Source organism: Pristiophorus japonicus, chromosome 22, assembly GCF_044704955.1.
Source record: "Pristiophorus japonicus isolate sPriJap1 chromosome 22, sPriJap1.hap1, whole genome shotgun sequence".
In the NCBI taxonomy this organism is placed as follows: Eukaryota; Metazoa; Chordata; class Chondrichthyes; family Pristiophoridae; genus Pristiophorus; species Pristiophorus japonicus.
In genome coordinates this window covers 63034604-63049223 of record NC_091998.1, presented here as the reverse complement: position 1 = coordinate 63049223, position 14620 = coordinate 63034604, and the positions used below count along the sequence as shown (strand labels likewise).

Below are 14620 nucleotides of genomic sequence, written 5' to 3'. Positions count from 1 at the left end.
CTTTTTCCCCATACCTCTTGATGCCTTTTGTTTCTAGAAATCTATTTATCTCCCTCTTAAATATATTCAGTGACTTGGCCTCCACAGCCTTCTGTGGTAGAGAATTCCACAGGTTCACCACCCTGTGAGTGAAAACATTTCTCCTCATCTCGGTCCTAAATTTCCTACCCCGTATCCTGAGACTGTGACCCCTTGTTCTAGACTTCCCAGCCCCGGGGAAACACCCTCCCCGCATCCAGTCTGTCCAACCCCGTCAGAATTTTATATGTTTCAGTGAGGTTATGTTCTTATAATCCTCAGTATGGGTGGATTGGTTTCAGTTGCCGATGGGCATGATATTTGATAGTTCACAGACATGTGTGAGTGGATTGTGCCAGCACAATTTCCGTCAGAACCAGTCTGCCAAGGTTCAAGATGCTGAACCTACAAGCTGAACATTTAGTTTAGCAAACTCACGAGTTAATGGCCTTGGTCTTGTCTTCCTTGTTTTGTTTGTTATCGCCTCACTTCTTCGATATTTGTGATTTTTTTATCCATGGCTGTGACAGCAACTGCTGTGCAACAGGGGAGATAGTTGGTGCCAGATAAGTGCCGTGTGTTTTAATGACCTTTTTTCACTAAATTCTCTCTGTCTCTGCAGCTGCCTTTCTGGGAGACATTGCACTGGATGAAGAAGACCTGAAATTATTCAAGATCGATTGGATTGTAGATTTAAACAACCATAAAATCCAGAAGTTTGGGCACTCCTCAGGTAGGTTGATTTCCAGTCCTGTTTGAACCGTTGGGGCCCTTGGGGTTGTTCAGTGTTCGATGTAAATACACTTGTCACATCGATGCCCAAAGGGCTGCTGGGAAGGGCTGCTCCGATTTAAAAGTGCCCTCCCGGAGGAGAGTCGGATCTTTTGCTGTTTGGTCAAGTGGACATAAAATCAATCCAAGGCGTGTGATCCCAGTGAGAGAAACCGACTGCACGGGAACTCTCTTCCCCACAAACCCGATTGTAGCTGTGCGCATTGCTGGATTGCTTGTGATTAGACTTGTCACCGTGTAACCTGCTATTCCAGCCCCTCGTCCCACTTTCCTGCCTCAGTTTATCAGAAATCCTGGTCGATTTTTCTCACATCCTTACCTGACGATTGCTGAAGCCTTTTACAGTGCTGACTTGGGATCAACTCTGCCCAGGCCAGGGATCATATCTGGGACCATGCTGGTATCGTATGACACAGCAATGCACAAGACGATTCACGTACACGTAAAGTTTTGGTTTCCATATTTACGAAAGGATATATTTGCTTTGGAGGCAGTTCAGAGAAGGTTCACTCGGTTGATTCCGGGGATGAGGGGGTTGACTTATGAGGAAAGGTTGAGTAGGTTGGGCCTCTACTCATTGGAGTTCAGAAGAATGAGAGGTGATCTTATCGAAACGTATAAGATTATGAGGGGGACTCGACAAGGTGGATGCTGAGAGGATGTTTCCACTGATGGGGGAGACTAGAACTAGGGGGCATGATCTTAGAATAAGGGGCCGCCCATTTAAAACTGAGATGAGGAATTTCTTCTCTCAGAGGGTTGTAAATCTGTGGAATTCGCTGCCTCAGAGAGCTGTGGAAGCTGGGTCATTGAATAAATTTAAGACAGAGATAGACAGTTTCTTAACCGATAAGGGGATAAGGGATTATTGGGAGCGGGCGGGGAAGTGGAGCTGAGTCCATGATCAGATCAGCCATGATCGTTTTGAATGGCGAGTAGGCTTGAGGGGCCGTATGGCCTACTCCTCCTCCTATTTCTTAAGTTCGGCATCTTTATAAGAACATAACGATCCATTTTGGTGCAGTTAGACCTTTAGGAACATGGGACAGGAGTAAGCCATTCAGCCCCTTGAGCTTGTTCCACCATTCAATTAGATCGTGGCTGATCTGCATCTCAACTCCATCCACCTGTTTTGGTTCCTTATCCCTCAATACCCTTACCAAACAAAAATATATTGCTCTTACTCTTGAAAACTCCAATTGTTGCCCAGCATCCACAACCTACTGGGGGTAGAGAGTTTCTCTAGCTGTGGCTCTGAGTCACAAGGTCGTGGGTTCAAGTCTCACTCGAGTCTTGAGCACAAAAATCTAGGCTGGTAGTCCAATACAACGACAACAGCAACAACTTTTATTTATATAACGCCTTTAACGCAGTAAAACGTCCCAAGGGCACTTCACAGCAGTGTTGTAACACAAAACTGAAACATTTGACACCGAGCCACATAAGAAGAAATTACGGCTTGGTCACAGAGGTAGGTTTTAAGGAGCGTCTTAAAGGAGGAAAGAGCTAGAGAGGCGGCGAGGTTTAGGGAGGGAGTTCCCAGAGCTTAGGGCCCAGGCAGCTGAAGGCACGGCCACCGATGGTTGAGCGATTAAAATCAGGGAAGCTCGAGTGGCCAGATTTGGAGGAACGCAGATACCTCGGAGGGTTGTAGGGCTGCAGGAGGTTACAGAGATTGGGAGGGGCGAGGCCATGGAAGGATTTGAAAACAAGGATCAAAATTTTGAAATCGCGACATATAGGTCAGCGCGCACAGGGGTGATGGCTGAGCGAGCCTTGGTGCTAATTAGGACACGGGCTGCTGCTTTTCGGATGACCTCAAGTTTATGTCGGGTAGAACATGGAAGACCAGCCAGGGGTGCGTTGGAATAGTCAAGACTGGAGGTAAGGAAGGCCTGGATGAGGGTTTCAGCAGCAGATGAGCTGAGGCAGGGGTGGAGACGGGTTATGTTACGGAGGTGGAAATAGCGGCCTCAGTTATGCTGCGGATATGTGGTAGGAAGCTCATCTCAGGGTCAAATATAACACCAAGGTTGTGAACAGTCAGGTTCAGCCTCAGGCAGTCTGCAGTAAGTCCAGTGGAGGGGCGTTATCTTCTATCGATCATACTCTGTGTTCGGAGTTTCAGTTCATTTCGATTCAGCTGCAAAATTATCTGATATACAGATCAGTAACCTTCCTAAAAAGTCAGTCTACTGGGATCTTGAGCTAGCTACAATGCTTTTGGCAAGCAGATGCCAGAGTTGGTGCAGATGTAGACTTGAATTGAGCAGTGAAGCCAGTTCTCCAGTGACTTCTCTTTTTGACTCCAACTTAGCACACGGCACTACTGTGACTATAGGTACAAACCTGAGTATCATCATCATAGGCAATCCTTCGAAATTGAGGGAGACTTGCTTCCATTCCAAAAGTGAGTTCACAGGTGAATTCCAATACGCGAGCCACAGTCCCTGTCACAGGTGGGACAGACAGTGGTTGAGGGAAGGGGAGGGTGGGACTGGTTTGCCGCACGCTCCTTCCGCTGCCTGCGCTTGATTTCTGCATGCTCTCGGCGATGAGATTCGAGGTGCTCTGCGCCCTCCCGGCTGCTCTTCCTCCACTTTAGGGTGGTCTTTGGCCAGGGACTTTGACTCAAAGGTTAAGTCTATCAGGTGGTTGACGCTCTTTCTCGTGGAGCGCCGCAGTTGAGGCTCTGGTGGCTGAGCCTTGGCATGTGTTTCTGTCACCTGAGGTGATTCCGACCTGTCCGGGCTGGCCGCAGGGCCTGTGCATGCTGGTGATTGTACTTGTTGCTTGTCCACTGGCAGTGGTGTGGTTGGCATCTCATGCTCTTCTTCAGGTTCATCGGTGTCTATGCTGAACCTTTTCTTTACTTGGTCCAAGTGTTTGCGGCATATCTGCCCATTATTGAGTCTGACCACTATGACCCTGTTTCCCTCTTTACCAATTACGGTGCCCTCCAGCCACTTGGGTCCCAATGCATGGTTAAGTACAAATACCGGATCATCCATTTCTATACACCTCTCCCTTGAGTTACGATCGTGGCACTCGGTTTGGGACTGGCGCTTGCCCTCAACAATGTCTGCCAGGGTTGGATGGATGAGGGACTGCCGCGTTTTGAGCGTACGTTTCATGAGGAGTTCCGCTGGCGGAACTCCCGTGAGCGAATGCGACCGGGACCTATAGGCCAGCAGGAGGTGCGATAGGCGGTACTGCAGAGAGGGTCCTTGGATGCGGAGCATGCCTTGCTTTATGACTTGGACCGCACGTTCCGACTGGCCATTGGAAGCCGGCTTGAATGGCGCCGTCCGGACATGTTTGATGCCATTACCCGACATAAACTCCTGGAATTCATGGCTGGTGAAACACGGGCCATTGTCGCTGACCAGAATGTCCGGTAAGCCGTGGGTCACGAAAACAGTGCGCAGGTTCTCCACGGTGATGGATGTCGTGCACGAGTTTAATATGATGCACTTGATCCATTTCGAGTATGCATCGACAATTATCAAGAACATTTTTCCCATGAACGGGCCCGCATAGTCCACGTGAATGCGTGACCAAGGCTTGGTGGGCCAGGGCCACGGGCTGAGCGGGGTCTCCCTGGGGGCGTTGCCCAGCTGGGCACATGTCGTTCACCTGCGAACCCAGTGTTCCAGGTCTGAGTCAATCCCCGGCCACCATACATGTGACTGGGCAATGGCCTTCATTAGCACGATGCCAGGGTGCTCGCTGTGGAGTTCCCTGATGAATGCTTCCCTCACCTTCTGGGGCATGACCACTTGGCTGCCCCATAGCAGGCAGTCGGCTTGGATGGAGAGCTCATCCATCCGTCTCTGAAATGGTCTGACCTCCTCGGGGCACGCCCCGTGCGTGGGTGCCCAATTCCCCGTCAGGACACATTTCTTTATCATGGATAGGAGGGAGTCCCTGTTGGTCCAGAGTTTGATCTGGCGGGCTGTGATGGGGGAGCCTGCGGTGTCAAAAGCCTCAATGACCATGACCATCTCGGCGCTCTGCTCCGCCGCCCCCTCGGTGGTGGCCAGGGGAAGCCTGCTGAGCGTGTCAGCGCAGTTTTTGGTGCCTGGCTGGTGCCGTATGGTGTAGTCATACGCAGCCAGCGTGAGAGCCCATCGCTGTATGCGAGCTGACGCATTTGCATTGACCGCCTTGCTGTCGGACAACAGAGAAGTTCTAACTCGAACGGTCTGCCGAAAAGGTATTGGTGCATTTTATTCACACCATAAACGCAAGCGAGTGCTTCCTTTTCGACCATGCTGTACCCACGCTCTGCCTGGGAGAGCGACCTGGAGGCATAAGGCACCGGTTGGAGTTGTCCGTCTCCATTACCCTGCTGCAACACACACCCAACCCCGTATGATGATGCATCGCATGTTAAAACGAGTTTTTTACAGGGGTCATACAACGCCTGTTTGTTAGAACAAAGCAGGTTCCGCGCCCTGTTGAAAGCCCGTTCTTGACAGTCCCCCCCAAAACCATTCGCAACCCTTACGCAGGAGCACATGTAACGGCTCCAACAACGTGCTTAAGTTTGGCAGGAAGTTCCCGAAATAGTTCAAAAGTCCCAGGAACGATCGTAACTCCGATGTGTTGCTGGGCCGGGGCGCACGATGGATCGCCTCCGTTTTGGATTCGGTAGGCCGGATCCCGTCTACGGCAACCCTCCTGCCCAAAAACTCGACCTCTGGGATCAAAAACACACACTTGGCCTTCAGCCACAGGCCTACCCGGTCCAGTCGGCGTAGCACCTCCTCCAGGTTGTGGAGGTGTTCCTCGGTGTGTCGACTCATTATTAGGATGTCGTCCTGGAATATGATTGTGCCGGGAATGGATTTCAGCAAGCTTTCCATGTTTCTCTGAAAGATGGCGGCCGCCCAACGGATGCCAAAAGGACACCTGTTGTAGATGAATAAACCCTTGTGTGTCGTGATGATGGTCAGAAGCTTGGATTCTTCAGCCAGTTCCTGAGTCATGTAGGTTGAAGTGCGGTCCAATTTAGTGAACAGCTTGCCACCTGCCAACGTGGCAAAAAGGTCCTCCGCCCTCGGGAGCGGGTATTGGTCCTGCAGGGATCACCCGGTTGATGGTGGCTTTGTAGTCACCTCAGATCCTAACCGAGCCGTCTGCTTTAAGGACAGGAACAATGGGACTTGCCCAGTCACTGAATTCAACGGGCGAAATTATGCCCTCTCTGAGCAGCCTGTCCAGTTCACTCTCTATTTTCTCACGCATCACATACGGCACCGCTCTAGCTTTGTGGTGCAGTGGTCTGGCGTCCGGAGTGATGCGTATCACTACTTTTGTGCCCTTGAACGTTCCGACACGGTTTGATACAGTGACCCGAATTTTTGTAGTACCTGTGAGCATGAGCTTCACTCCACAGATGAAATGGCGTGCACATCCCCCCATTTCCAGTTCATCTCAGCTAGCCAGCTCCTTCCCAAAAGCGCGGGGCCATTTCCCGGAACAATCCAGAGTGGCAGCCGGTTCTGTGACCCATTGTGTGTTACCACCACGTTTGCACTGCCTAGCACTGGAATGATCTCTTGGGTGTACGTCCGTAGCTGATTATTAATTCATTCCAGTTTGGCCTGCTAGCTCTGTGTGGCCATAGTTTCTCAAATTGTTGTGCACTCATGAGGGACTGGCTAGCTCCCGTGTCCAGCTCCATGCGCACCGGGATACCATTCAATAAAACTTTCATCATCATGGGTGGCGTTTTGGTGTATGAGCTGTGGACGTCAGCCACATGAACCCGCTGAACTTCAGCATCCATGGCTTTACCCCAGACCTTGTCCTGCACTGCAAGCCCCTCGCCTGATTCCTCTGTTTCATCGATTAGTCTCGCTACTGGCTGTTTGCAAACCCTAGCCAAATGTCCTCTGGCATTACAATTCCTTAGAAACGAACTGCTGAAATTTGCAGCTTTTCGCATAATGTCTGCCCCCGCATCTCCAGCATTGGCTGAGATCGTTGTTCACAAAAGGACTGTTAGCAGGCATTCCTCTCTGATTGTTCCCTTAGTTGTTTCTAAACACTCTGATGGTGGGTGTTAATGGTCTCCTTGATGACGTGAATTGCTGCTCCCCTTTCCATTGTCCCTGTCGGGGGCCCACCTTAGTGTCGGTTTCAGCTTGGGCAGTTACAAAATGTCTTTGTCTGACTGCTGCAGTTTCAAAATGCCTTTGCCTGACTGTAAGATCTTGAGCCACGTTTATCACGTTAATTCCTTGGTCTGTTGCCACGTTGGACCCAGGACTACTTGCGTAAATTAGCTTGGTCTCTTCTTCCCCGGCTATGAAAGTTTGAGCTATCAATGCTGCCCCTTCTAGAGTTAAGTCCTTGGTCTCCATGAGCTTCCTGAAGATTCCGGCATGGCTAATGCCCTCAATAAAAAAATCCCTTAACATCTCCCCCCTACAGGCGTCTGAGAACTTACAGAGGCTGGCCAAGTGCCACAAGTCTGCCACGAAGTCCGAGATGTTTTGCCCTTCCCGACGTCGGTGTGTGTAGAACACCGCGGTGCCGGGCCATGTGTATGCTGCTCGCCGGTTTTAAGTGTTCGTTGATCAGCTGGCCGAGCTCTTCAAAAGACTTGTCGGCCGGTTTGTGGGGTGCGAGCAGGTCCTTCATCAGCGCGTACGTTTTTGTCCCGCAGCTTGTTAGTAGATGCGCCCTCCGCTTGTCAGCCGCATCCTCTCCCAGCCAGTCCTTCGTGACAAAGGTCTGCTGGAGTCTCTCCACAAAATCATCCCAGTCCTCACCCACACAGTAACGTTCCTCTGAGCTACCGGTGGCCATCCTCTGGGTTCAGTGATTCCCGTTTCCCATCGCCAGGTGTTGAGTCCTTAACTCTTAAACATAATCACACGAGGCATGTACTGCAGACACAGTCACTCTGTGACCTTCACCTATACTACCTGGGCCAAGGAGTGCTGGCCCTGCGAGGGACCTGCCCTTATATACCTGAATCTCCAGGTAAGGAGTGTCTCCTGTGGTCAAGGTGTGCATTTCTAGTAAGTATGTAAAGTATGTAGTGGTTACCTGAGGGTTACAATTGTATAAGGGTTACAGTAGTATGCTGGTTACATACATGACAGGGATGTTGCACTTTGCGGGTGTCCTTGTAACGTTTCCTCTGGCACCTGGTGCTCACTTGCCATGAAGGAGTTCCGAGTAGAGCGCTTGCTTTGGGACTCTTGTGTCGGGCATGCGAACAATGTGGCCTGCCCAGCGGAGCTGGTCGAGTATGGTCAGTGCTTCAATGCTTGGGACCCGAGCACACGGCCTGTGATTAACACATCCACCCGAAATGCTCTTGTCACTTGTGTGATTCGCACAGAACATAAGAAATAGGAGCAGGAGTTAGCCATTTGGCCCCTCAAGCCTGCTCTGCCATTCAATAAGATCATGGCTGAACTGATCATGGACTCTGCTCCACTTCCCTGCCCGCTCCCCATAACCCTTCACTCCCTAATCGCTCAAAAATCTGTCTATCCTCCACCTTAAATATATTTAATGACCCAGCCTCAAGGCTCTCTGGGGTAGAGAATTGCAAAGATTCACGACCCTCTGAGAGAAGAAATTCCTCCTCATCTCCGTTTTAAATGGGCGACCCCTTATTCTGAAACTATGCCCCCTAGTTCTAGATTCCCCCACGAGGGGAAACATCCTCTCTGCATCTACCTTGTCAAGCCCCCTCAGAATCCATTACGTAGAGGCCCAACCTACTCAAGCTTTCCTCAACCCCCTCATCTTGGAAATCAACCTCGTGAATCTTAGAAACATAGAAACATAGAAAATAGGTGCAGGAGTAGGCCATTCGGCCCTTCGAGCCTGCACCACCATTCAATGAGTTCATGGCTGAACATATAACTTCAGTACCCCATTCCTGCTTTCTCGCCATACCACTTGATCCCCCTAGTAGTAAGGACTACATCTAACTCCTTTTTGAATATATTTAGTGAATTGGCCTCAACAACTTTCTGTGGTAGAGAATTCCACAGGCTCACCACTCTCTGGGTGAAGAAGTTTCTCCTCATCTCAGTCCTAAATGGCTTACCCCTTATCCTTAGACTGTGACCCCTGGTTCTGGACTTCCCCAACATTGGGAACATTCTTCCTGCATCTAACTTGTCTAAACCCATCAGAATTTTAAAAGTTTCTATGAGGTTCCCTTTCATTCTTCTGAACTCCAGTGAATACAAGCCCAGTTGATCCAGTCTTTCTTGATATGTCAGTTCCGCCATCCCGGGAATCAGTCTGGTGAACCTTCGCTGCATTCCCTCAATAGCAAGAATGTCCTTCCTCAAGTTAGGAGACCAAAACTGTACACAATACTCCAGGTGTGGCCTCACCAATGCCCTGTACAATTGTAGCAACACCTCCCTGCCCCTGTACTCAAATCCCCTCGCTATGAAGGCCAACATGCCATTTGCTTTCTTAACCGCCTGCTGTACCTGCATGTCAACCTTCAATGACTGATGTACCATGACACCCAAATCTCGTTGCACCTCTCCTTTTCCTAATCTGTCACCATTCAGATAATAGTCTGTCTCTCTGTTTTTACCACCAAAGTGGATAACCTCACATTTATCCACATTATACTTCATCTGCCATGCATTTGCCCACTCACCTAACCTATCCAAGTCACTCTACAGCCTCATAGCATCCTCCTCGCAGCTCACACTGCCACCCAACTTAGTGTCATCCGCAAATTTGGAGATACTACATTTAATCCCCTCGTCCAAATCATTAATGTACAATGTAAGAAGCTGGGGCCCCAGCACAGAACCTTGCGGTACCCCACTAGTCACTGCCTGCCATTCTGAAAAGTCCCCATTTACTCCTACTCTTTGCTTCCTGTCTGCCAACCAGTTCTCAATCCATGTCAGCACACTACCCCCAATGCCATGTGCTTTAACTTTGTACATTAATCTCTTGTGTGGGACCTTGTCGAAAGCCTTCTGAAAGTCCAAATATACCACATCAACTGGTTCTCCCTTGTCCACTCTACTGGAAACATCCTCAAAAAATTCCAGAAGATTTGTCAAGAATGATTTCCCTTTCACAAATCCATGCTGACTTGGACCTATCATGTCACCTCTTTCCAAATGCGCTGCTATGACATCCTTAATAATTGATTCCATCATTTTACCCACTACTGAGGTCAGGCTGACCGGTCTATAATTCCCTGTTTTCTCTCTCCTTCCTTTTTTAAAAAGTGGGGTTACATTGGCTACCCTCCACTCTGAACTGCCTCCAATGCAAGTATATCCCTCCTTAAATAAGGAGAAGAAAACTGTACGCAGTACTCCAGGTGTGGTCTCATCAACAGTTGTACAGGAGGTGGGGTTGGTTAGCTCTCTAATTGTCCTTGACTTTGGAGTTGAAAATGAGCTTGCCGCCCGAAGTAGTTTCGATGACCGCTTGAGTCACCCCTTTAACTTTTCGCTCTGCTGTGTCTATGGCAGACCCGACTGCAGTGTTGCCAAGTAAAGGAGATGGCTCTGTGGTCTTTGGAAGCACCAAAAACCACTGAAAGATGTGGGTGGGTGGGGTGATGTTTCACCTGCCGACTCACCCCCCCACTCCCTTCCCCGTACACACTGAACAATGGAAGGTAGGCGGAGGTGAATATTTACAGAGACCCACTGGCCACATCAGGCTTGAGAAATGGGTGGCCATTACTCCCACCCAAGATCAGAGGGAAGCCTCAGCCAGTAAGGCTTTTTCGGATCAATCAGCAGCTAGCAATGAGTGTGTGGGGACACTCTGCCCACCAGCATTGGATCCAGTGCACTGAACCAGCACTTCTTAAAGGGACCTCCACACAACGCTCCAAAACTGCTTCGAAACAGCCTGTGGGATGAATGCTGTCCCCGGCCCCTCAAAATTGTTCCGCCCCGCTGCCGGTCTTCCTGTGTTCCCCCGCCACCCTGCGATTGCCTGACCAAAAAGGTGGGAATTAACAAACAGCCACAGATCTACAGGGAGCATGTTCCTCTCATTGACCTAAAAAGCAATTGGCCTGTAATTCACCTTGGGATGTGTGAACGTACAGGGGGTCGTTCAGCCCGACTGTCTGCGTCTCTTCCACGGCAACGTTCGCGCCCGGGTGTCCCTGGAGATGGAGCACGCGGTGTCCACCGGTACGCTCGCGGCCTTCCGTGACTGGAGGGACTGAAGTGCTTCATTACAACAGGCAACAGAATTTTAATTTGATTTGTTCAGGTTCCCTTTTAGCCTTTGTTGTTAATTTGCGGGTTCTGGCGGTTGTGCCCCCTTTAACGCGGTTGAATGGTGTTGTTTAAAAGAGTTGTGCTAATGTACAGCAGGGTCACACAGAGCTTCACCTGAACACCAGAATAGTACATAGTAGGATTTTCCGCCCCCCTGCGCTCGGTTTCTCGCCCCGGGGCGGGAGCAATGGCGGGGGTGAGGTGTTCTGGCCGGGCGGTCAGCCTCCAGCGCCCCGCGGCGATTCTCGGGTCCGGTTTAGCGGCGGCACGGAGCAGCACCGCCCGGAAGAGCTGCGCCCGGTGTGTAAGGCCCCCGGTCGCCACATCGGCGCGAGTTTGGACTCCTGCCCGCCCCGCAGTACCGCCCGCAGTGACCACCTGGGAAATCAGGCGGTCCCACCATGCCGACAGCGGAGAGGTGAGTAATGGACTCCTGAGGTAAATGTGATTACTTTTTCTTTTAATATTTTCAGCGATTTGTGTTGTGGTGGCGTGGGCAATGTTTAGGGAATGTTTTTGTGTTTTTTTTTAGGATACCCCCACCCCACACCCCGCCCCCCCTTCCCCCCCCCCCCACCCCCGGCGTCTCTGGGAGCGCTCCCGGCCCGGCTCTTTAGCTCGGGGGTTTCCCATCCTAATGCCCCGAGAGAGGGGTACAATGCCTACCTTAGCGCTGCGCCCCCTGACTCAGGGCCCAGCTGCCCAATGTTACTGACTGAGACGCAAACTGTTCTCGGGCGCAAACATTTTTTCCCAGGCAAAAACTTTTTTCTTGCCCTGCTGTCATTATCGCCCCCAAAAACATAAACGCCTAAAATCCAGCCCAATGCGGCAAAAGGGGAGGGGCAACGAGACCTGGGTGTCATGGTACATCAGTCATTGAAAGTTGGCATGCAGGTACAGCAGGCGGTGAAGAAGACAAATGGCATGTTGGCCTTCATAGCGAGGGGATTTGAGTACAGGAGCAGGGAGGTCTTACTGCAGTTGTACAGGGCCTTGGTGAGGCTACACCTTGAATATTGTGTAGAGTTTTGGTCTCCTAATCTGAGGAAAGACATTCTTGCTATTGAGGGAGTGCAGGGAAGGTTCACCAGACTGATTCCCGGGATGGCAGGACTGACATATGAAGAAAGACTGGATCGACTAGGCTTATATTCACTGGAATTTAGAAAAATGAGAGGGGATCTCATAGAAGCATATAAAATTCTGACGGGATTGGACAGGTTAGATGCAGGAAGAATGTTCCCGATGTTGGGGAAGTCCAGAACCAGGGGTCACAGTCTAAGGATAAGGGGTAGGCCATTTAGGACCGAGATGAGGAGAAACTTCTTCACCCAGAGAGTGGTGAACCTGTGGAATTCTCTACCACAGAAAGTTGTTGAGGCCAGTTCATTGGACATATTCAAAAGGGATGTAGCCCTTACGGCTAAAGGGATCAGGAGGTATGGAGAGAAGGCAGGAATGGAGTACTGAAGTTGCATGATCAGCCATGATCATATTGAATGGTGGTGCAGGCTCGAAGGGCCGAACGGCCTACTCCTGCATCTATTTTCTATGTTTCTATGGTGTAATGCTGCAGTCATTCCACAACATGCACATCCTCGGCTTTAACCGTGAGCAATGACATGGGGGAGCTACCAGCACTATACTCGGCCCACTCGAAATTGAGTGCTTGGCCGTGCTAGCGATGGAGAAAGATTTGGCCTCGCTGTTTGGCTCTGAGCCTCGTTGCTCATTCAAAAAAATAAACAACTGCACAGGAAACAGCTGGAGGCTTGAATATAAATGAGAATAAAGTCGAGAGAATATGGAGTCTTGGGATGCGAACCGCAACATCAATTGACGAACCCGGTTTGAGTATAATTATCCTAATATAATTATAATTGCAACACTTGGGACACCAGTACACACTTGTCAAGTGAAGCCTCAAGGTGAGAACATGTGTTCATGCACTGTGCAATGGAAAGTGATTCCTCTTCAGCCTATTATACCGTCAGCTCCAATAATCCAGGCACGATGACTGTTACAATGGTTGAGACATTAGTTTAGCACTGAATATTTCAAAGACACTGCCGTGCATGTTCCCGGAATCAGGCAGCACAGAAAGAGGCCATTCCGCCCACCGTACTCTCCAGTTAGCCCCACCCTTCCTACTCGTTCTCCATAGACCTGGACTTCTTATTTGTTTCCTTTTCAAGTATATATCCAATTCCACTTTTGAAAGTTATTATTCAATCTGCTTCCACCATCCTTTCAGGCAGCGCGTTCGAGATCGCAACGACTCGTTGGTGAACGACCCTTCTGCCAGGGAAAACAGTATCTCCCCATTTACCCTAACAACTCTTCATAATATTAGAACACTTCTATTAAATTTTCCTGCCCTCTTGCGCATCCCTGATTATAATCGCTCAACCATTGGTGGCCGTGCTTCAGCTGCCTGGGCCCCAAGCTCTGGAACTCCCTCCCTAAACCTCTCCGCCTCTCTACCTCTCTTTCCTCCTTTAGGACGCTCCTTAAAACCTACCTCTTTAACCCAGCTTTTGGGTCATCTGCCGTCATTTCTTCTTATGTGGCTCGGTGTCAAATTTTTCTGCTTTGTCTTATAACACTGCTATGAAGCGCCTTGGGATGTTTTACTACGTTAAAGGCGCTATATAAATACAAGTTGTTGTTGTTGAGAACAATTCCAGCGTCCCTAGTCTCTGCACATAACTCAAGTCCCTTATCCCCGGTACCATTCTGGGCAACCTCCTCTGCAAGGCCTTGACATCCTTTCCAATGCCCAGCAGTGAGCAGCACGGAATATCCGTGTGAAATTCTTCCCACTGCAGGTCTGCAGAAGACATTGTAAATTAAAAAAATAATTATTTCAGAAGATCACATAGGGTGCCTCCTCGTTGAAGAATGAGTTCTCTGGTTTGGAAACAAGGTTTTGCCTGAGGCTGTAGATGTAATAGTAATTGTGTGATAAGAAGGAATGTTAAGTGACCAGCTAATGAGAGGCTGCGTATTGATTGATGGTCACAATTATGTCGGGAGACACCCCTTTCAGTTCTGCGGGGAGGGGATTCCTGTACGGGCTGCTCTTGCACACCCTCCATTTTGCCATCCTCGTCTGCCGTCCGGACACGCCATGGCGCACCATCTTACTGTCCGGAGGAGGCGGGGGTCCCCAATAGGGGGCTCTCTACGCGGGAGTCCTCCCTTTATCTATCGGGGACTTGGCCTGGAGGGTGTTGCACGGAGCAGTCCCGTGCACTAAGTTTTTACGTTGGTTCACGGATTCCCGGGCCGTCTGTAATTTCTGCGGTCTGGAAGAGTCCGTGTTCCATGTGTATGTAAAATGTGTGAGGTTGCAGCCCCTCTTCCATTATTTGAAGGGGCTGCTCCTTGATTTTTGGTTGCACTTCAGTCCCACGCTCCTGATCTTTGGCCACCCGGTGCGGAGGGGAGCGGGTAGGTCAGAAGGCCTCTTTGTAGGACTGCTCCTGGGCCTGGCCAAGGGGACCATCAGCCGGTCCAGGCAGCGGGCGGTCGAGGGGGTCATTCAG

General features: G+C 50.2%; 1 protein-coding gene across 2 annotated transcripts in view; it reads left to right on the top strand.

Annotated features, from left to right (window-relative positions):
* The window catches only part of LOC139235100 (bone morphogenetic protein 1-like), a 248390-nt gene that overhangs the window by 58484 nt on the left and 175286 nt on the right, over window positions 1–14620 (top strand). Inside the window, exon 2 of one of the 2 annotated variants that reach the window (XM_070866261.1) lies at window positions 641–751. The exons of the other annotated variant lie outside the window; for it this stretch is intronic. Within the exon in view, the coding sequence (XP_070722362.1) occupies window positions 641–751 (111 nt within the window). The remainder of the gene's footprint in view (window positions 1–640; window positions 752–14620) is intronic. 2 annotated transcript variants of the gene reach the window in all.